General features: G+C 39.6%; 1 protein-coding gene across 1 annotated transcript; it reads right to left on the bottom strand.

The window, feature by feature from the left end:
* Nucleotides 1-2,537: 2,537 nt before the first annotated feature.
* On the bottom strand, nucleotides 2,538-4,508 carry LOC125192920 (indole-3-acetic acid-amido synthetase GH3.6-like). Its single transcript, XM_048090597.2, has 2 exons — nucleotides 4,142-4,508; nucleotides 2,538-4,068 (listed from the first exon to the last, which is right to left on the bottom strand). The coding sequence occupies exons 1-2, from the start codon at nucleotides 4,453-4,455 to the stop codon at nucleotides 2,634-2,636; spliced, it is 1,749 nt and encodes a 582-aa protein (XP_047946554.1). The 5' UTR covers nucleotides 4,456-4,508; the 3' UTR covers nucleotides 2,538-2,633.
* Between the last annotated feature and the right edge of the window lie 19,941 nt (nucleotides 4,509-24,449).

Here is a 24,449-nt window from a genome sequence, read left to right as displayed (position 1 = left end):
TTCCTAAAAAGAAAATAAAATCACCACTACTCTTTTTCCTCTCTTACTTTATTCTTTTTTTAATAACTCACAAAACAACACTATATAAAATCATGTCATATGCCAAAAAGCATATGTTTATGTTTAATGTTTACAGGATCATGTAAAGTGGCTTCTTCTATCACTGTACAAACCCTAATAACCTGAAGGTATGCAGAAAGTACACACTCCATGTTGTGATGGATGGGGACTAATAAGAGTTTATTATATTATGGTAAATCGTCATCTCTCTTATATCATTCATGTCTTTATTGCTATCATCTTCCATGTCTATTCATTTACTACGAGTGATATTATATCAATGCAAAGTGTTGACAAAAACATGGGGAAAATGATACTTACATATACCATTCAAATACGAGTGAAGGCCTATCATACATATATATGTAGAGTGTGACTTAATTTGCTCATAACTTTTTTAAGAAAACCTTTTCATATAATTATAATAGTACTACAGCTTATGCAAAACTATAAATCAATATTGTTCACAAATCTACTCTATTAGCAGTGCTATTTATGAAGGCCTAAAACCAAAATGACATTACTATAGTTAAATTGATGATGGATTGATGAGCACACTCGTGAAGACGCCAAAACAAATACTCCCTCCGTCCGCGAATAGGAGTCCCATTTTTTCATTTTAGTCCGTCCGCGAATAAGAGTCCCGATTCACTTTTACCATAAATGGTAATAGGGTTCCACCTTCATCTAACTCATTTAACTCACATTTCATTTAAAACTAATATACACAAGGGGGACCCCAATTCAACTAACCTTTTTCGACTCATTTTTCTTAATATTTCTTAAAACTCGTGCCGCCAAGGAATGTGACTCCTAATGGCGGACAGAGGGAGTATAGGACATAACCTCAAAATATTTCTCCCTCCAATAAATACATATGATATTCAATTATGTATTTGTACGACAAGGAAAAGACAAAGGAAAGCAAATTAAATAAAATTGGATCAGTAATTGCTGGAAAAACAAGTGCAAATCAAAGGAACATGCAACCGTAAAATGAAGATAAGAAGAGACAAACGTAAAGAAAAGTTGAACACGAGAGATGCTTTGCTCAGATTCATAAAATTGATTTTCTGGAAAAAGAAAAAAGTTTTTTTGTTTTCAGTTGCAACTTTTTGCAGGGGACAATTGTTTCAGAAATAAGTCTGGGGTATATTTGTTGTCTGAATAAATCACTATTTTATTTTCCTGTCCTTTGATAATGTTTTTTCCGTTCAGTACTTGTCTCCTTTTTTTCAGAATAAACGTGACACTTTTTCTACTTATTTTGAAATAGTAATGGTTTCACGTTGCAGTTCAGCTTAAAATGTGAATTGCGATTTGGAAATACAGGAAGTGACAAAATGTGAAAATATCCCTTGCTTTTTTAATTTGTTTTCAACGAAAGAAGTTGAGATTTTGATATGGTATATCTCTCAACTTTTGGAACATAGTATGTGGAGTACAACTTGCAAATCGTTATGCAACCGAATCGTAGAATGCATAATATTTGATTCGGACTATAAACGATAGCTAAAATATGTTGTTTTCACTGAGCAAATATGCTTGGGCTAAATATGGGCATGAGGAAAAACTAGAGACCAAAAAATCTGTGTCTCACATTTGATATCTGACTATACCAATATGGTTGCTCATGGCATGCACAAAACAACAAAATTGATATGAGGTGCACCAACTACTGATATGCGTGTCAAAATTGTCTACCAAAATTCTATATAAGGGCAAATTGTTAAATAAACCAAGAAAGATAGTTAAACGTTGGTTCGTCCAACACTTTTCAACATCTGAAAATAAATCACAAAAAATGAAATTTTCTCGTGCTTCTATTTTCAGTCAAATTACATGCTAATGTGCAGCCGATTTAAAACACGTTGATAGAACGGCATTGAGCAAAATAACATCGTCTGTTAAGTTCGTGAAAAATGTTTACCCTACTTGGTTCTGTAATTTTGATACAATTACTTTATTTGGTTAAATAATTTTATTAAAGTAAAGTTCTTCCGTGGGCCAGCGTTAGCATTTAATTATTCGAATTAGAGTTACTTATGTACCTCGTCATTCAACGACTCACTTGCTCTCATTTAACTTTTGAGTGCATTTGAATGCCAACATAAATCAAAGTGATCAATTTTTATAAAAATTACCACTATATTAATATCTTAATTTGACCAACAAAATAAGAGACCCAATCCGAACAAACTTGTAAGTACAAGGGTGGGACCCAGACAGTTTTTAACATTTATATAGAAAATAAATTTTATTTAGTCAATCACATGGGCCCCTAGCTTTCTCTCATTAACTAATTTAAGTAGAGTAAGTAGCTGGAGTAGTCTTGCTTTATGTACATTTACTTATGGAAGGCATAAAGTAGGCTTACATTCCCAAAATTTACGATTTTGATTAATCAATTAATTAATATAGTAGTACTAATTTTTTATTTTTGTTTGTCAACTAGGATTTGTTAGTTGAGGGTTAGAGATCCAATGCGAAAAAAGGAAGTGTTAATCATTTTTACAGGGGTAGTGAACATAATTAAAGATGAGTGGTGAACCTAGGAAATAGCATAACATTCATTAAACGGCAGCATATTTGGGGCACTTTGGGCTGAAGAAGGAGGATGCGAGCCTGGAGTTGAGGAGGTCCACAATGGGCGCGAACTTGACGCAGCGCGGCGTCTTGTACTGATTGATGGATGCGCCGAGGCTGATCGCGTAGTCCATGAGCTTGTCGAACGTCCCTCCCTCCACGATCCTGATCTCGAGCGGCCCGATCGCCTCGTACGCTCGGTTCTGCCTGTACACCGAGCTCAGCGACTCCTCCATTGTGAGGCAGCAGTCCTCGAACACCGATGGCGGGATGGCGCTGTTGTGGCTGAGCTCCCAATACAAGACGTAGTGGCCAGGGATGCCGCTGGTGTCGGCGTAGCTCGTGTACTCGGTTAAAGACGCCCCGAACGGCTCGAGATGGGTGACCGCGGCCCGGACCGCGGCCTGCAGCTCCACCTCGTCCGTCTTATCCGAGTCTATGCTCAGCACCACGTTCTTCCTGCATATGAAGTTGAAGTGCGGGGACTTGTTTTTGAAGCCGGCCACGCGGAGCACGTCGCCCACTCTGTAGCGGCACAGCCCGGCGTAGGTGGTGACCACGAGCTCGTAGTCTTGGCCCTGCTTCACATTGGCTAAATCTACGAGCTCGTGGTCGTCATTTGAGTGAAGCGGAAGGAACTCGAAGTAGGCCATGGTGGGGATGAGAGTGTAGGAGACATCGCTGGGGCTGCAGAGGGGGTTGAGGTTGACACCAAAGTAGCACTCGGAAGAGGCATACATTGTGCACACAAGGGGGAGTGAATTGCTGTAGTAATCCAGAGTTGGGATGTACTGTGACATGGTCCCAGTCACGATAACGTCCACGTACTTGGTGTTGGGCCAGAGGCGGGTGATGATCCCCTGCCACGACCCCTTCCCGCACTCCGACTCCACGAATTCCGCCTTCTCCGGGTCGGGCTGCAGGATCCGCATCACGGCCTCCCTCACTGACTCGTCCGTGATGAGGGGGTTGAGGGTCCCCGTGCGGATGTCGTGGCAGAGGAGGGACCAGTGCTTCTCCAGGAAGCGGATGGCGCGGATGAAGCCGGAGGCGAAGACGGCGCCCACGCGGAGGACGTCGGTGCGGAGGCAGAGGCCGCAGAGGATCTGGGAGTACATGCTCTGGTAGGAGTCGGGGCAGAGGATGGCCTCGTTGGGGCTGGTGTAGTTGGTGTAGGGGTCGTAAGGCCTCTCCTTGAAATGGGAGCTTTTGTAGTAGCTGGTGAGAACGGGGCGGGCGGGGAGGCCTCCCGGGGTCTTGGTCTCCGATTTTATGAAGAGGAAATACATCCCTTTCCCCTTGTCTAGCCCCGGGACGAACTGGCTCATCACCGGCATCAGGAGGCTGTACAGCAGCGATCTCCTCCCCAGCTCCTCCTCGATTGTTGGCATCATTTTCCTCTCTCCCGCAGATGTTCCAGAACTGCATGCAACAATCATTCATTCATTACGAATAACCAAATTCATAGGGGAGTGTGTGTAGCAGTAGTACTTACCTAGTGAGGAACTCGGAGATGGGATGGGAGCAGAGGATGGGGGAGGTGTCACCGAGGGCGATGCGGTTGATGTCAGGGAGAATGTCCTCGTAGGAGATGACAGGCATGGTTTTCTTGAAAGTTTCGCGATCGGTGTGGCCGTTGAGGCCGTGCCTAGTGAGATACTCAACGTGGGCATTTCGGGAGAGGATTTCGGAGAGGACTTGTTGCTGGATGTGGTCGGGGTTGGAGGTGATTTCCTCGATGAACTCCAGCTTCTTCTTGTTGGTCTCAGCCACGAGGTTGGGATCGGTTTCTTTTGGTGCCTCAGGCATTATGTATGATCGTTTGTGATCAGGGAGATATGATGAGTGAGTGTGTGTGTGGAGGATGGGGATTTATATAGAGAGGGGAGAAGGGGAATAGTAGCTTTCAAAGAAGCAAAATGGCTTGATTGTGAATATGGATGGGACTTGTGGTTATTTGTTTCTCTAATATCACACGCTATACTAATTTGCCCCATCCTTATACCCATTAATTAATTAGCCGCGCTTCCAACTCATCTCTTTCTATGAATATTTTCTCCACATTTTTAATAAATTAGAGTTTAATAATTTAGTTTCATGTATATATATCGATTTCAAATTAATATGTGCACTGAATAGTGGACTTATATTCATTTATGGGATCATCATATGATACAACAATAATCTTTATCGATGTTGTATTGCCATCTAAGTTTGAGAATGTTTAATCTTACTCATTTAGTTATAATATTGTAGGTATAAATGCTAGTAGTAGTATTTTAAGGAGAACGTATTTGTTGATTTTAGTTTAGTAAACAATTAAAAATTCAGAAATTGATAATCCCATAGGCATAAATAAATGTAAAAATTGGGAAGAATGTAATGTGGTATTGGTAGGTGAGTACATATAACATGCGTGCTTGTAGTGCGGGTGTTTCTTGAGTCGGCAGCAGCCTCTCCCCCGGCTTCGCTTCCCGGTAACACAACTATACCATTTTTCATAACAAATAATATCATTTTCAGTTTCAGTTTCAACGGATTTTAACAGCTGGCGTTCATCTCGCCCACGTCATAACGAACCCATTAATAAATTGTTACTACTTCAATATTTTAATTTCACACTAATAAATTTCTTTCTATTACCCACATATAAACTTGGCGGATGAAAGATGATTGATTGGCTTTATTGGTTCCAGCTATTGACTTTTAAATAAAAGAACAAATAACTTCAAAAAACTCCCGTTGACAATACATTCTTGTAACATTGTATTTCAGTTTTCTTTTTGAAATATTTTACAACGTGCGAAAAAAAAATCCCATGATAAATAAAATTTAATCCAATTCCGATCCAAATCGTAATCTCTGAGATTTAAGGATCAGCTCAAAGCGATCTCCATAACTAAACATGTCTTAGCACTAACCGATTCTCTAATCTTAATTGTTAACTAATTACTATACACAATTTTATGGGGTTATAATCACGTGCAACAAAATGCTCAACAATTTTTGATGTAGTTATCACGGAGGCAATCGACTGTTTAGCTTTGTAAATGAGTTTTCAAAGCCACCGGCAACTCTTCAGAAGAACTACTCCCTCCGTCCCATAAGAATATGCATTCTTTCCTATTAAGTTCATCCCACAAACATATACACGTTTTAATTTTGGAAAGTCTACTAATAATATTTTAATTACTGTATCTCTCTGCCTCTCTCTTATATTACTTTAAAATTGGTATTGAATTAAAGGACATATACTTTAGGAACGGATAGAATATCTGATAGCTTAAATATCTCTGACATATGCTCTATAGTTTATTGGAGAGTGATATTTTTCTTCTTATCCAAAAATCTCAAACCATTAGTGGTATAAGCAGCAAAGGCAAAAGCACATTAAAAACGGTAGCACAACAAATGCAATGCTGCACAGGAAAAAAAAAATTCCAAAAGTCTAAAATAGAGAAAAGCAAATCAAAAGTTAGCTAATAGTGTGATGTGCTATACAAAATTTTTTTTAAAATATAAATGAGTGTTCAACCAAATTTTTTTATTATTATTTTATTTTAACTAGTTTTTGCTTCTGTGCTGGCTAGAAGGCAAGCGCAATTTCTAATCTCCCTAGATTCGATCCATTTAAACTTTTTTCAATTTAGTTTTTCTTCCATTTACAAAGCTCTACTTATATATAATGTGAATGTATATTCCAAGCATAATCAGACTATGGTATAAAATAATAGATGTAACTAATTTGAAATTAAAGTAGAACAAGTAATAATACTAGAAAACAAGAAACGTACTCAATCGGATATTGTACCCATTGTTTAATTTATAATCAAGCTCATGCGTAGATTTGTCAACAAATATAGACAATGAACAATAAAAATTGCCCAATAATTTCTTTCATAACCTAACTTTGAACTTGACATACTTGTTCGTTATTTTACTTGTTAATAGCGTTAGACTGTGGTTATAATTATACTCCGGTAAAGCCTATATTTTCAATGTAGGTTACAACTGTGAAAAACACATCATCCACTTTATTTATATTGAAACCTTAATAATAATATTTCATAGGTCTCAATCAACATTGGTTATCTACTTCATTTATTTATAGTGATCGGGAGAAGCGTGGAGGGTTATCTATTAACCCCCCAATTGAGCTCAGCCGTGTAGAATGTTTACTTTGATTAATAAATACTCGATTCATCTCTGGACTTTCTAATTTTGAAATAGTTAAATAAAACATTACCCCTACACATTATTTTATTTACAATTTATAGTATTATATTATACTTTTAATAATATGAAGTTCACTGTCTATTGATACCACTTATACCATTATTTATCTCTATTTTACTTTAATAATTATATATTTAAACTTATGCCGAACTAAATATTCATATTCTAATGAATGATACTACTTATACCACCATTTATCTCTATCTTACTTTAATAATTATATATTTAAACTTATATCGAACTAAATATTCATATTATAATGGAAGAATAGAGCAAGAGAAGTATATTTAATCAAGCATATTTGGATCAGTACTACCTACATGAATTTGCGCCTCATGAAATTTCACATCATCAAATTAACTGTACTAAGAATTTAAATTAATTCACATATAAGAGCAACTGCATCGGTGCTCGATGCATCGGCGGGCTGCGGCGCTGCTGGCGCGGCAAGCACCTACTCGCTGTTGTCTCTTGCCAGCGGCACGACCCTACTCGATGATGCATTGAGCACCGCCGTGCCGCCGAGCAGGCTGGCGTCTCGCGCTCTGATTAGCCAACTGCAAAGCCGTTGGAATTTTCCTTTTTTTTTAATTTTTTTTTGAAATATATAAAAATTTATTTTTCAATAAATTATATCCGTTTTTCTCCACTTTTAATTTATTTTTCATTATTTTTATCCCAAAATTCACATTTTCATCAATTCCACCCATTTCCACACAAAATTTTTACACCACACTACACATCAATTCTTTCTAAACTCTCTCATCAATTCACATCTAAATTAAAACTCTTGCATAAAGTGTCCGGCTCCGGTGATCACCCCTCCGACTCCCGCGGATGGAACCACGAATGGTTCGGCTCATCTCCATTCCCTGATCCGGATACGGATTTCTCGCCCCCTCCTCAAACCCAAGGTTCGCATATTCCGGGTGGCTACCGGCCTTACCCGGTGGACGAGCAAGATGCCCGAGGGGCAATACGGGTGGGCTCCCAAACAAGGCTCAGGAGGGAGCGACCCGACGCCACCAGAGGGCGGTTCCGGCACGCCTCCTCGTACTCGTAGTGTCCGTGCACGTACTCGTGGCAGTACTGGAGGTGACATCAATGTCCGCACCCCGTACACTCTGGGGGAGATGGAGAAGTTATTCAAAGCCTACTTGGAAATCTCCGAAGATGCGAAAACCGACACGAACCAAACCGGGGACAAGTTTTGGTGGCGCGTCTCTCGCCGGTACAATGCCAACCGACCTGATGGAACCATCAAGCGCAATGAGAGTATGGTGTGCAATGCCATCGGACGAGCCAACGATGAAATCCAAAAGTTCCAGGGGTATTACCTCCAGGAACAACAATCGACACTCGGTAGGGAGCGGCACGAGCGAGGTTGACATCATCACGGCTGCCATGTCGACCTACCATTCAATTCAGTACAAACCATTCAAGTATCTCGACGCTTGGCAGGAGGTGCGTACTCATCCGAAGTATAGGGGAGGCGTCGCATCCTCCTCCAGCTCCTCCAGCAAACGGTCGAAGTCGGTATCCATATCCGACGCTGGCGAGGATGAGGTGGCTAGCAAACTTGCCGGAGCTCACTTAGGTAGCCCCAATGCCGGCCCGAGCAGTTCCCAACTCCGGCCTCAAGGAAGGAAACAGGCGACGGCTAACCGCCGTCGCGCCGCGACCCCATCCGTACCGCAACCTCCCGCTCCTGCTCCTTTTGTGCCACCTCCACCCCCCACCAACTTGATGTGGATCCTTTTGGGTCAAATCACTATGGTCGATACGTCTCGGATACCTCCCGAGCAACTTGATTCACATCACGAAATGATACGAGCTCTCCGAGCTCAATTGGGATACCGTCATCGGGCTAGTTTTCTTTAAATTTCAACGGATGTATTTTATAGTAATTTTTAATTTGTAGGATTTTAATTATGTAATTTTTATTTTTTAGGATTTTAATTATGTAAATTTATTTAGTAATTTGTAATATTATTTCGGATATTTTTAATGCATTTTAATATTGTGAAAATGTTTTTATTTAAATTGAATAAGAGAATGGTGGGACCCTTGAGCATGCTCTTGCAAAAGAGCATGGAAGTGGGTGTTGTGCTCTTGCGGAAGAATAGAGAGTAAAAAATAAATAAATATGAGTTTGGGCCCACGTTCATATGAGCATGGATATGGATGTTCTTTTATATATATATATAGATATCATGATCGCATGCATTTTGAAGTTTAGGTTCTTAAGCTTGCTACATGCATATGTAAGTTTTGTGTCTCACATATGTGACATGTGATAGAGTCCTAAATAGAATTGGATTTTAGTATAATACATTATTTGGCATAAGACACATTTTACCCTAATTAATTGACTATCAATTAATTATTGTCACATATCAATTAATTGAATAATCATATTATATTTCTCCAAAGAGAATATATGTTCATATATATATATATATATATATATATATATATGTGCCGATTGATTGCCAATGATTGGAAAAGATTGATTACATAATCTTTTTATGGAATGAATATTCATTCCCTTGGCCATCCAATAAAGAATCGTGCGTATATATCATTAAGATTTGATCAGAATTGATTGTGATCAATTAGTAATATTAATAGACGAAAGATTATATTCTTGGTCAATAAGAAACGTATTTACTAATTATTTTGGGCCTTTTTGATGGAAAGGGTTTTTAAGGTTTCATAATTAGGGTTTGTCCTCTCTCTGCCTATAAATACAAGTGTGGTGATCCCATCAAATCACACACATTAAGAAAACACATAAACGAGGGAAAGAGAGAGAAACAAATCCTTGGAGTTGCGCCATTACGCTGGAAAAGGTTCAAGGAAATCGTCTCCTCCTTCCTCAATCGCTTCCGCTATGGATCATAAGGTAAGTTTTTGATCCATTATGTTTATGGTTAATATGTAAAATACATGATGTTCGAAGATCTTGCTTTATTTATATTCAATTATGTATTCTTGAATATATGATGATAAATAAATTTCAACATGTGGTATCAGAGCATGGTTGAGAACTCGTGTATTTTTGTATTATGGAAAACCATAATTTTTTAATTTATTTTTGATAAATTATTGATGAATTGTGAATCACGTTTGTGTTTATTTGGTTCTCGGTTCCTTTGAATATTTCACGAATTGTGAATTCAAATTTAGTTGATTCATTTTATGTATTACGTATTCAAATTTGTGGTGTAAATGAATTCATATGACTAATTGCACAACTATATTTTGATTGGTTGTCTTTGTGAATTCCACATGAATCGAGACAGTAGGATGGAATTGATAATTTAGGTTATTTAATTTTGTGCGCATAATTTGTCTGTGAATTTTACTGGTTAATTACCGTATCAATTAAAAAAAGTTTATTTTGTATGATTATACTTTGAAATATATTGTTTCCAATTTTTATATATATGGAATTGATTTGAGTATTTTGATTGAGTATATATTTCATGTAAATTGAGTTTGAATATATGCATTGATGAATTGAGATTTCAATTAAATGTTTTATGATTATGAATCTACCGAGACGGTGGAATGAATGATTACATAATTCAATTCTCGTTTTAACATGTATTTTGATTATATTATGTTTATTTTGCAATCACCAAAGTGAGGCAAAATAAGGAGAGTCTATAATCAAACACATATTAAAATTTGTTTAAGTAATTAATCTCTATATGTTCTTGATTATATTCTGTTTATTTTACAATCACCAAAGTAAGGTAAAATAATAGTTTATAATCAAATTAAGTGAAAATCTGCTTAAGCAATTAATCGCTATACATTCCTGATTATATTATGTTTATTTTGCAATCACCAAAGTGAGTTAAAATGAGAAGAGTTTATAATCAAGTTAATATAAAATCTATGTATGCAATCAATCATCATGCTTGTTGTGGCTATTCATTATCTAAATAGTTTGTTTGTTATAAGGTCTAGATTCCCAAAGGAAATAGTATTTGCGACATAATAAACACTAATGGAGTTAATAATATAAATTGGTGTCGATTACCCAAAGGTAACGCCAATTTATTATTACTCAATTATTGAACTAAGATATGTATTAAAAACATGATTTTTATTATTGTATGAAGACTACCCAAAGGAGTTTTCATAATTGCCTCATGATATGGGTTTTCAAATTAATGTTCGTGTTATTATTCAAAGCTTCTATATGTGAGCATTCATTTCTTAATTACTCCTATAATGTAAAAACATATATTTTTTGCTACTAGTATGTTTACCTCAAACGTTCCCCAACTTAATGGAACCAACTTCTTTGCTTGGAAAGAGAAACTGGACTTAGACCTAACACTGTTGAATGATAAGCCAATTATTTTATGATCAAAGTAGTTGGCTGATTACCCATAATGCTAGGGAAAAATCTAACAGAACAAAGTTTACAGTTCATTAGAATGTTCGTTGCAGATAAAACCTCTCAACGACTGACATTGCAAAAGAATGTTTGTAGAATGTTGAGGATCGCTTCACAACTGCATATAACTCTCTTGCAGAAAAACTTACGAAGGATCTCATAAGCATGCAATATGATGACTATGTACGAGCATGTGATGAACATAAATAACATCTCTTCTAAGCTGGAAAAGTTAGGATTACAGGTGGATGAAGATTTCTTTGTCCAATTCATCCTAACTATCCTTACCTCCTTAATATAGACCATTCCAAATTGATTTACTGTACAAGATTACTGGACTCTTAAAGAATTGGGAAACGTATTGGTCTAGGAGAAGCATAAGATGAAGAAGTATGGAATGGGTGCATCTCATGCTCACATTGCAACCGAAGGAGCGTCTAAAGGATAATATTCATTTGAATTTATCATTCTTATGGCATAAAGGAACTGGATCATACTTCTAGTGAAAGAATTAAGAGGCTTACAAAGGATAATATTCATTCGAATTTAGACTTTACAAAGCATTACCGTTTGTGTGGATTGTATTAAGTGTAAACAAACCAAACACAATAGTAAAAACGCCACAAGAAGCAATGAGCTCCATAAAATTATACATACAAATATTTGCGGACCTTTTGATGTCTCGACTTTTGGTGGAGAAAAATATTTTATCACCTTTATTGATTATTTTTTCGAGTTATGAATTTATTTATTGCAAGAAAAATCCTAGGCGCAGTTGAACATTTTATGTCTGAGGTTGAAAGGCAATTAAATAGAAAGGTGAAAATTATTCAATCTAGAGGTGGTGAATTTTATGGTCGTACCACTAAAATAAGTCAATTACATGAACCTTTTGTCAAATACTTAGAAAAGCATGGCATTTATGCTTAATATACTATGCCAAGTACGCCTCAGCAGAATGATGTTGCTGAGAGACGAAACCGAATTCTCATGGAAATGGTTAGAAGAATGTTAATTCTACCTTATCTATATCGTTTTGAATTTATGCTCTTAGAACTGCTATTTATGTATTAAACCGGGTTTCTAGTAAGGTTGTACCAAAGACTCTCTTATGAACTTTGGACAGGTAGAAAACTCAGTTTGCAGCACCTTCATGTTTAGGGTTGTCCAACGGAAACTAGAGTATACTCTTTGCAAGAAATGAAATTGGATTTTAGGCAGTTAGTGGTTACTTTATGGGTTACCAGAAAAATCCAAAGGGTATAGGTTTTATTGTCCTAATGATAGCATGAGAATTGTGGAAACTGGAAATATATGATTCTTTGAGACTGGTGAGATCAGTGGGAGTTTTAACACTCATAATGCGTCATTAATGAAATAAGGGTATAACCTTTTTCCCTCATTTCCTCAAGAATTAAGTGTGCCAAATATTGTTGAACAGCTTAACAATATTTGAATGACCAACCACTTAATGATGATGCCAAAGTCACTGAACATGGGTGTGGAAGAAGCATCTACAGAAGTGTCATTTCTGATGACTATGTGGCATATCTCCAAGAATCCGAATGTGATATAGGAATACATAATGATCCAGTTTTATATTCATTAGCCATTAAGTGTAATAATTCTAATAAATGGATTGATGCATGATAGATGGGTTAAAATCTATGGATTAAAGTCTGGGACCTTGTCGAATTACCCGATAAACAAAAGTGTATTGGGTGTAATTGGGTCTTCAAGACCAAATTCGACATAAATGGTTTAATCTAACGATTTAAAGTTAGACTTGTTGCCAAAGGTTATACTCAGAAAAGATAGCATTGATTGTAAATAGACTCTCTCAAGTATCAAAGAAGGGCTCACTTAGAATCATTTTGGCACTTGTAGCCCATTTTGACTTGGAACTACATTAAATGGATGTGAAAATTACTTTTCTAAATGATGATTTGGAAGAAGAAGTCTACATGAAACAACTTGAAGACTTCATTAAGAAAGAAAATTTAGTCTTCAAACTTAAGACATCAATTTATGGACTGAAACATGCTTCTCGACAATGGTGTGTTAAATACCATGACACTATTACTGCTTTTGGTTTTAAAGAGAACACCGTTGATCGGTGCATATACCTCAAGGTTAGTGGGAGCAAGTTCATATTTTGGTTTTGTATGTTGATGATATATTGCTTGCTAGTGGTTACATTGGATTACTACATGACACAAAAGTTATCTCCCTAAAAAATCCAACATAAAAGATATGTGTGAGACATCCTATGTCATAGGATAGAAATATCTTGTGATCAATCACGTGGACTTTTGGATCGTCTCATAAAAGCTATATAGATCGAATCTTTTAGAGAGACATGGAATGAGTGCATGTTCTCCAAGTGTTGTTCCAAATCATAAAGGTGACAAATTCAGTTTGGATCAATGTCCAAAAACTGAATTGGAACGTAAAGAGATGGAAAATATTCCTTATGCATCTATTGTGGGAAGTTTGATGTATGCTCAAGTCTGTACTGAACAAGACATTAACTTTGCAGTTGGAATGCTAGGCCGTTACCAACGTAACCCTGGTGTTGAACATTGTAGTGCTGCAAAGATAATAATGAGATACTTAAAGGGAACAAAAGATTTTATGCTCACGTTAAGGAAATATGATCAACTAAAAATGATTGGATTTCCATTAAAGCTAAATTTATAGCTTGCTTTGAAGCATTAATGATTGCAAAATTTTATTTCAAGCCTTGGTATTGTCTCCTCAATATCCAAGCCCTTGAAATGTATTGTGATAATAGTGCAATCGTATCTTTCTCTAAGAATGACAAGTATTCAAAGGAGCTAAACACATGGAATTAAAGTTTCTTGTCATGAAAGATTAAGTCCGGGAACAAATAATATCTATAGAATGTATAAGCACACAGCTTATAGTTGCTGACCCATTGACTAAGGCGTTACCGCCTAAGACATTTATGGAATAAGTTAACATAATGGGTCTTGGGTTTGGAAACGTCTAATCCTTATGTTTCCATGTTGGTTCAGACACTTAAGTTATGGATATTTTGAATTCAATAAAGTTGTTTCCACTTTTCCTGTATATAGTTATTATTTGATATGCATATATACGTTTTTATTATTAATGCAGGAGGTCTTGAAATAAGACAATTACGGACGCGGTGTCACTTATAGATTATATTAGAGTGGATATAGGTGATGTGGTACATGGAAGGAACTATATCGATTGAATGATCTACGCCCGCCATGACCCGCTTTAGTAGTCTCTCTAATATAATACTTATGTTTACCAGTGATGAAAGTATTTGTAAAGTCCAATATTATGCGCGCCTTATGTTTATTATGTCTATTTTATTGTGGCTCTGTCAAGTGTGACAAGTGGGAGAATCAAAAGCTTTGTGTCCCACATGTTCGCCAAGTGGGAGAATGTAAGTTTTGTGTCTCACATATGTGACATGTGATAGAGTCTGGAAGGTCAGGTTTTCTTTCCACGGGTTTTCGTATGTAATTTGGAGTGTATCCAACTGATCAGGAAGAGATTCCCGACCCAGCTGAGTCGTTGGTATGACAACCGGGACCTGGCTTCAACAAGTTTCCTCAACCCACTTCTACTGATTAGTATAATGGAGGTAAGGGTCGAATCCCACGAGGATGGACACGTTTTGATAACTGCGGTGACTTTCCTGGGTGTTTTGGTTAGCTACCACGCTTGGGTTGAGATTTTACCTAGGCGAGAAATAAAGGTGGTACTCTACTGACTAGTAGGCGTGAAAATAACAGGCATGTGGTGGTGTTCGTGAAAATAGGGGACAAGGTGTCTCAGAGGCATATGGAAAGTAGACAGTTACTAAAAGATGAAAATTAGACAACAAGGTATATCTGGTGGCTGGGTGGCTCTCTGACAGGTCTGGACAGTACAACTGAAAAGTAGGGAACAAAAGCAAAAGTAACTTAAAAGTAAAAGTGGTCCAAACTAAAGTTGATTTTGACGTTTTCTTCTTCACCAAGCATTAACAAAAATCAGATAAACACAAACACCATAACTGAACTTCAGATTCATAACCTCAAACTCAAGATCCACTGATTAAATGCTCAAAATTAAAATAAACGATGAAACTGCAATTTTACTTCTATTGACTGACATGCAAGGTGGTGATCACGGCGCAGAACAGAACCTCATGCACGAAAATTTGATTAAACATAACTACAACTTCAAATCGACAACTCCAGGTAAGAAAGCACTTAGAAATTAAAGGCAACAACTAGATCTAACTTTCCTATGCAGAATGAAGCAAACTCGAACCAAAGCGACAAACGAAATAGAAACTTCATAATTAAAACGTTGGAACTTCACAAGGTACTTCAAAAGGCAACAGCGATGAGTGTTTGCAACAAAAACAACGACGAAAACAAGTAAAGATTAAACTAGAAAGCAAATAACGATTGTTTGGCCACTCCGGGCGATGATACTACTTATACTACTACGGCAACTGGCTGGAACGGTGGATCGATGATTTCTCCGGCAGATTCTTGGACGTCAAGTGACCATGGCTGTGGCGAGGAACGAGAGCTTGGATAATGCTGAAGGATCTGATCTTCTAGAGAGAATTCTAACTAAGTGTGGTGGTTGGACCTTTTTCGAACTCTAAGAGCGAACTCATTCTCTCTCTCCAATTGGCTTCTTTTATAGAGAGGCTTGCCCTTGTTTTTTTTTAGGGTAAACTTCCTTCAAGTTTTGACTTTTATGCCCTTGTTAATGATCATCTCAGCTATCCTTCTTCTCCATCTCGAGCCTTTTCTCTGGCATGCATCCTGGTCAGTATTGCACCATTCTAGCGCCCTTTTCACTTGCGTCACCTGAATCGTTTCCTACTGACTTGGATCCTGTAATCCTGCACACTTGAGCAACTGTTTTGCAGATAATACATGCAATTTCACGACATACTGACCAGTAACCAAGTGCTTAGAATACGACTTATCAGAGTCCTAAATAGAATTGGACTTTAGTATAATAAATTATTTGGTATAAGACACATTTTACCCTAATTAAGTGACTATCAATTAATTATTGTCACATATCAATTAATTAAATAATCATATTATATTTCTCCAAAGAGAATATATGTCCATATATATATATATATATATATACATATATATATATATATGCCGATTGATTGCCAATGATTGGAAAAGATTGATTATATAATCTTTTTATGGAATGAATATTCATTCCCTTGGCCATCAAGTAAAGAATCGTGCGTATATATCATTAAGATTTGATTAGAATTGATTGTGATCAATTAGTAATATTAATAGACGGAAGATTATATTCTTGGTCAATAAGAAACGTATTTACTAATTATTTTGGGCCTCTTTGATGGAAATGACTTTTAAGGTTTCATAATTAGGATTTGTCCTCTCTCTGCCTATAAATACAAGTGTGGTGATCCCATCAAATCACACACATTAAGAAAACACATAAACGAGGGAAAGAGAGAGAAACAAATCCTTGGAGTTGCGCCATTATGCCGGAAAAGGTTCAAGGAAATCGTCTCCTCCTTCCTCAATCGCTTCTGCTATGGATCATAAGGTAAGTTTTTGATCCATTATGTTTATGGTTAATATGTAAAATACATGATGTTCAAAAAACTAACTACTTATTTGATGAGGGAGAACTGTGTGCATTCGGGCTTCTGGCTACGACTTCTTCTTCGGCTGGACAATTTCTGACATTGGCTTCCAACTGGTCAGTAGCTTCTTTGTGGCTTCGCCACCCTTATTCCTTCTTCCTCCTTTCTCTTTTTGTGGTCAAGTGTCTGCCACCATTTCCTTCAATTTTCTTTTCTGAGGCTTTGCCACCCTTATTCCTTCTTCTATTTTTTTGGATCTGGAATTTTTTTAGATCGCTTTTCTCCTTCTCTCTTTGTCTTTCTTTTCTTCAGCTGGTTTCTTTTGTATGTCCTCCTGGACAGTTGCCTCCTTGCCTTATGCCTTGCACGCACACAGTTCCAGCGGCTGATGGGTTATTTCTGGGTATAGATCAGGCTAGAAAATGGGGTTCTAAGGGTAGGGGTTTTTTTTTAGGGGGGGGGGGGGGTTTCCTACTGCCTTCAGGGTTTACTACACGCGGTCACTTTGTCGTAAACATCATGTGGTAGCCTCTCTTCTTTTTTCAGTGTTTAGTGGAAAGCAATTCTACTTTGGGGCTTCTAACTCACCTTTTAAGAGGGCTTTCGTGTCTGACCTAAGGGATGGGTTTTTCCTTCATACTTGCATCATCTATACTGACAAGGGGTTACCAGGGAGGGGGGTGGGCTTCTGTTTTCCGGCATGCCTTATCTCCCTCAATTCCCCTCATCGTCAGTTCGAGGCAGTTGAGTTTTAAGCCCATTCGTAAAACATAACACATAATTCCTAGACCTAAACAAACCCTAAAAAAAAAACTAACATGCACTGACTCAAATAACACATATATACATGTCATACTGGCCATTTGCTCCCCCCTCTCACTTCACAAGTGTCTGCCCCAGATACGGGCTGTGAAGTGAAAATTGGAAATGGCTAGTATGACAGACACATATTTACAACAAACACATATTATATCTAAAAACTTCTCACACTTAGACTATGCAATAGGCTAAGTGGGAGAGTTTTAGATATTTACTTAGATTTATAAACAAAGCAGCATAATTTACAAACATGCGTATGACAAAACACAAAGAAAAACATAATAAAACATATGCACCAAAGTAGCAAACCCTTTACTTCTCACACTTAGACTATTAAATAGGCTAAGTGTTTTGAATGGGGTTTGCTCACAATTAAAACACATAATTCTACCTATTTCACAAAGTAAAAAAAAACAGAACTAAAAGAAAACTTAAAAATTAAAAAAAAAAACTAACTGGTCAGTTTGGGGGTGGTTCGATCAGATGTTCCTCCTGCTCCTTCTTGGTGCAGGGTTCTGTGCAGGTGGGTTCGTTGGTTCTTCTTCAGTAGGTCCGGGTTGGCTGTCATCGTCCTCCTGTTGTCCATCACCTTCTTCTTCCTCAGGTCCGGTGGGTTCTTCTTCCTGTCCTCCATGTCCGTTTGTTCCAGCTCCAGTGCTTGCCTTTCCTCTTGCCAATTCCTTTAGAATGCTCTCCATTAGGGTTGTCAGCTTCGCCATCTCTGCTCATGATTGTCTATTCTCCTCAGCCAGCTCAGTCACTGCCCTCTCCAGATTTTCTTGCCTCAGCTTTTGCGCTTGGTCGATCTGCCCAGCTTGCACCTCCTGGCCTTGTTGTGCCCTTCCCCCAGGGGCTTCTCCTATTGGGTAGAACTGGGGTACTCCTTCCCTGTAGTATACCAAGTTGGTGCGGACGAAGAAGGGTATATCGAACAGGCCAGGGGCGTCGACCATGTACATTTGAGATAGGTCGTCTGCCTCTGTTATGATGATGTTGTTGCGCACGAAAGCTCCTAGTATGTGGCAGAGGGACAAGTCTCTAGCTGGGTAGGTGGCTATCAGGTGGCATTGGTAGGATGTCCAAAATCCTAAATGCAGTTTTCTTCCACGATTAGCGCACCATACCAAGTACAATTCGGTCATGGACGTTCTGGCAGCTGAATTACTCTGCCCTAGTAGGTTATAGCCTAAGTAGAGTTGCACCAATCTTAGCAAGGAATTGTTGAAGTGGGTGGATCTGGATTTAGTGGAGGCGAACTGGCCAGCATCGGGGTGGGTTAGCTCATCCCAGGCTTCCTGGGGCTCAAATTCTATGTGTCTCCTCGGTACCCCCCTCTCACGGCTTCTCTAGTCTGGTCCTATAGCCTCCTCCAGGCTACACATACCCAGTCGTACCGTCCACTCTATCAGACTCATGGACAGTTCTCCACCAAATATCCTAAAGGAAATTGACACCTCGTCTAGGTCCATAGTGACTTGGAACCTAAACGTGGTGAAGAACTCCTTTGCTAATCTCACAGATATCTCCGGGTCCCTAATCTCTAACAGCCATTCAAAACCCAATGCTTCTATACTGGCCAGGAAGGAATCACGAACAGATAACTCATCCAAAGAGGGTATGTGGAGTACCTTTCCGCATTTGACCTGCTTGCTACTGTCTTCCTTGTCGTCAAATGCGTCTTGAAGCTTTTTGGTGTCGTAGTGCTTCATGTCCTCCATAAGCTCATCAGTGAGCTCTACCCTCCATCGTCGGTACACGATCCTCTCTACCGGAGGGTGGACTAGTTCCTGGTGGTTTTCGGGGAGCTGCTGCTCATGGTATTCTTCCCCTTCTAGAGAGATATCACTCTCCGAGTCAGACACCTCGCTGGAAGTGTAGTCGCTGTCGCTTGATCTCCCTCTCTCTTCCGGCTCTTTGATCACTATGCTGGCATTGGCAGTGCGCTGTTTCTTCACGGCTTGTTTTTTCTTGACAGGGGCTTTCCCCTTTCTCTTCCTTTCTTGGATGTACTTGGTTTCTTCGATTTCCATTGCCTCTGCTTCTTCGTCGGCTTGTGTTAAAACGTCCTCCTGAGTGGTAGGCTCGGTCACCACGCGGGTACTAGTATCACTTCTTGCTGCCTCCTCCCGACCTACTGACTCTGATGCGAGGTCCAGACCCTCAGCCACCTTGTCAGTATTCTCCTTCTGGTCAGTCGGCGTTGATGATACTGTCCCTGTTGCCATTTGGGTGTCCTCCTGGCTAGCTTTCGAGGGCTCCTCCCCAGGTTTTGTAGGAGCAGTCTTCTCATCTTCACTCGAAACCTCCACTGCATCTGCTGCTGTGTTTACTCCTGCCTTGTTGGACTTCCACTTTCCTAAGCATCTCTGTGACACTCTTTAGGGTTTCTACCTTTCTGCCTTGGGGTCGTTTTTCAACACTAGCCTCCTCTTTACTGGCTTGGGTTTAGTTACCACTGAGGTTTCCTCTTGATGTGTGTCTGGCTCTTGCCTCTCCTCCTCAAGTTGTTCGGCCTTTTCCGGTTGTTCGTCTGTCTTCTCCTCCACTGATTGGTGGACTACCCCTTCCGACTTTTCCGCTCCCGTTGTTGCTTCCCCCCTCCCTACTGCCTGGGATGCGAGGTCCAGTATCTCAGCCACCCCTTCAGGGTTTACCACGATCCTATCTCCCTTGCCCAAAACCGCTTGGAATTCATCATCCGTCATTAACCCTTGCTTTCTGGCCATTTCGTTCAGGTCTATCTCCTCCCTCTCTGCTTCATCGGTTGTGGCTTCAGTGGTCGTTATTTCCTCGGCTTCACCTTTCTCGCTCTCGCTTGCTCTCCCTCCACTCTCCTTTTCCTCTGTTTTTCCCCAGTTGGGATCTTGATATGCGGAAAGAGGGCTGACGTCGAGCGGCTCTGTTTGTTGGTGTATGGGAGAAGGGTGGGAGGGTTCTGATTGTGCAGTTACTGTTGGAGAAGTCTTTTCGGATGTCGGAATTGAGGTTTTTGGGGTGGTGGTGGGTGGGTTTTCTGTGGTTGCAGTAGGGGTAGGGTTTGTTGTCGCCGGCATTCCTCCGGTCAGGCTAAATCCGGCCAGTGTCGCTGTCCAATCTTTGTTCGGGTCTTGTTGCCTTAGATACGCTGCCAGTGCGTCTAATGGAACCATTGCCGGAATTTATGTCGTCGGCGGTGGCTGTGATCGTTGTGGGCTTGGCGGCTGCGACTCGGCTGTTGCTTCAACTTTTGGCGGGTCTTCGCCGGTGGTAGATGCTGGGTTACCGGTTCTTCTTCCTTTTGCCATGGCTTGTATCGGTGGTGGTTCTTTTTCTGGTGGTGGTTCATGGTGGTTTCCGTAGTGGGTGGTAGTTTTCGGAGTGGGGTGGTGGTTGTGGATGAGAGAATGCAGGTAAGGGTTTGTAAAGTGAAGGGGAGTAGGCGGTGGTGTGTTTTATAGAGGGGTGGGTAGTTGAGGGTTTTGACCGGTGGTAGGCGGTTTCCAGGTTGCGACGTTTCATGTGAAAGGCGGTTGCGAGTTCTCGCAGCTGATTGGACGTTGCCTGTCACGTCCCTCCCAGTCTCTGCACTCGCCTGCAAAGCTGCAACACCCCAAAATTCAAACTTCACTCACCCCCCCTCTTCCAATTAGCTAGAAATAGAAATAAAGCAAATAAATGGCTCTTTAATATAATTCAGAGTTTCACCCAAGTGGTATCCTCGTGGTCAGTACGAACTCCAAATTAATATTTAAGATCCGAAAAATCTTTTTGTTGTTTTTCCTTCTCAACTTAAATCAAATGACTAAATATTTACACTATTTACATCATTACTAAGGGTATTTGAAGTTTTACCTGGTCAGTAAGTATAAATCATATGACGTTGACCAGGTGGAACTCCAAACCCCTTTTCTGCTGGTCATTTAGACACTATTAAAGTGTAGTGGAATTTCTTCCACTACACACATCTCTTCATTTTCCCTATATATTTTTAATCTATGTCCATTGACGACAAAAGGTTCAGAGTTAGGGATACTCCCTGAAATCTCGACTGCTCCATTAGAACGTAGTGCAGTGATAATGTAAGGTCCAGCCCATTTGGACTTGAGCTTCCCAGGCATTAGCTTCAATCTTGACTGGAAGAGTAGTACTTTCTGACCAACTTGGAGATCCTTGGTTCTCAGATTTTTGTCGTGCCACATCCTTGTTTTCTCCTTGTACCACATGGCTGAGTCGAACGACTCCAATCTGAGTTCTTCCAGCTCTTGTAGTTGTAGCTTCCTTTCGTCTTCACAGGTCTTAGCATCCACGTTAACCTGCTGAACTGCCCAGTATGCTCGGTGTTCAATTCCCACTGGCAAGTGACACATCTTCCCAAAGACGATGCGATAGGGGGACATCCCGATAGGAGTTTTGTAGGCTGTGCGATATGCCCACAGAGCATCTTCCAACCTTGTGCTCCAATCTTTTCTGGAGGGGTTGACTGTCTTCTCTAAAATGCTCTTTATTTTCCTGTTTGAGATCTCTGCTTGCCCGTTGGCTTGAGGGTGGTAAGGACTGGATAGGCGGTGATGAACTCCGTACCTCTTCATCAATGCTTCGACCGTTCGGTTGCAGAAGTGAGTCCCTTGATCGGAGATGATTGCCCTTGGTATCCCAAATCGGTTGAATATATGACTCTTGAGGAACTTGGTGACTTCTTTAGATTCACAAGTGCTTGTGGCTTTGGCTTCTATCCACTTTGATACGTAGTCAACTGCCACCAGGATGTAGGAGTTCCCATAAGATGAGGGAAAAGGACCCATGAAGTCCATACCCCAGATATCGAACACCTCACAAACTATTACTGGAACTTGCGGCATTTCATCCCTCGCGGAGATCCCACCGGTCAGTTGGCAACGGTCACAGCCTTTGCAGAACTCGTATGCATCTCTATTCAGGGTTGGCCAGTAGAATCCGCTATCTAACACCTTTCTGGCAGTCTTCCTTGGCCCGAAATGTCCCCCACATGCCAAGGAGTGGCAGTGTGTTAGTACATCCCGTTGCTCCCAGTCAGGAACACATCTCCTAATGACCTGGTCTGTTCCTGCCTTCCACAAGTATGGGTCATCCTAGAAATAGTACTTTGCTTCGCTCTTGATCTTCATCCTCTGAGCCTTTGTCATGTTTGACACCATTGGTAGCTCCCGCGTCACTAGGTAGTTTGCCAAGTCCGCATACCAGGGTTCCTGTCCTACTTTCTCCTTGCCCTAGGTAGTTACATCCTGACCAATAAGTCTCATCACTTCTTCCCAATCGATCTTCCTTGCGGAGAAAATCACTTCACATAAATGCTCCTCCGGGAATCGATCTCTCACATCCTCACTGTTCCCTTCTTGTATTATTCTGCTCAAGTGGTCCGCTACTTTGTTTTCAACTCCCTTTTTGTCTTCTACCTCCCAGTTGAATTCTTGTAAAAGCAGCACCCATCTGATCAGTCGGGGTTTTGACTCCTTCTTCGCAATGAGATACTTAATCGTCGCATGATCAGTATAGAAGATGACTCTGGATCCCAATAGGTACTGCCTGAACTTTTCGAATGAATAGACAACCGCCAACATCTCCTTCTCGGTGGTGCAGGGGTGTGCATTCGGGTTTCGGTTCGGTTTTTCGCCCAAACCGAACCGAACCCGAAAAACCGAATTTAGGCTAAAATTGAAACCGAACCGAACCGAAAAACCGAAAAACCGAACACCGAAAAACCGAAAACCGAACTTAAAAAACCGAACCAAACCGAAAAAACCGAAATTTCAAAACAAAACCGAAAAACCGAAAAAAAATAGTATGTTTTAATATATCTAATTTATTTTATTTTATATATACTAATCGAATATAAATATATATAATATAAAATTAATATAATATATATAATATTTATTATATAAAAATATATTAGAAGAATATATATTATATATATGATATAATATACTAAATTAATAGGATAAAAATATATAATAATATATTTAAAATATAATTCGGTTTTTCGGTTTTTTTTTTCGCCCAAACCGAACCGAACCGAAAAACCGAAATTTTTGTATTTTTAAAACCGAACCGAACCGAAAAACCGAAAAAACCGAACCGAATTTCAAAATTTCGGTTTGGTTCGGTTCGGATATTCGGTTTTCGCTTATTTTGCTCACCCCTACGGTGTTGTCATAATTCCGTTGGGCTTGATTCAAGGTCTTAGATGCATAGAATATCACGTACCTTTTTCCATCGATCTTCTGACCCAGTACGGCTCCCACTGCGTAGTCACTAGCATCGCACATCACCTCGAAGGGGTGATCCCAGTTAGGAGCCTGAATAATCGGTGCAGAAATCAATTTTTCCTTAAGGAGGTTGAAGGCAGCCTTGCAATGCTCGTCGAAAACGAACTCCACCTCGTTCTGGAGAAGTCTGGTAAGGGGTTGGGCAATCTTGGCGAAATCCTTGATAAATCTCCGATAAAATCCAGCATGGCCAAGAAAACCTCTTATTCCTTTCTGATCAGTAGGGAAGGGTAGTTTGGATATGACATCCACTTTAGCTTGATCCACCTGGATCCCCTTTTCTGACACCACGTGTCCTAAGACAATTCCTTCTGTAACCATAAAGTGGCATTTCTCATAGTTTAAAACCAGACTCTTTGCTTGGCACCTTTCTAGTACCACATCCAAATGTTGCAAGCACGAGTCG

This window comes from Salvia hispanica, chromosome 4 (assembly GCF_029641045.1).
Source record: "Salvia hispanica isolate PSC_SH4W2 chromosome 4, Shi_PSC_v1, whole genome shotgun sequence".
In the NCBI taxonomy this organism is placed as follows: Eukaryota; Viridiplantae; Streptophyta; class Magnoliopsida; order Lamiales; family Lamiaceae; genus Salvia; species Salvia hispanica.
This window is presented reverse-complemented; position numbering and strand designations above follow the sequence as displayed.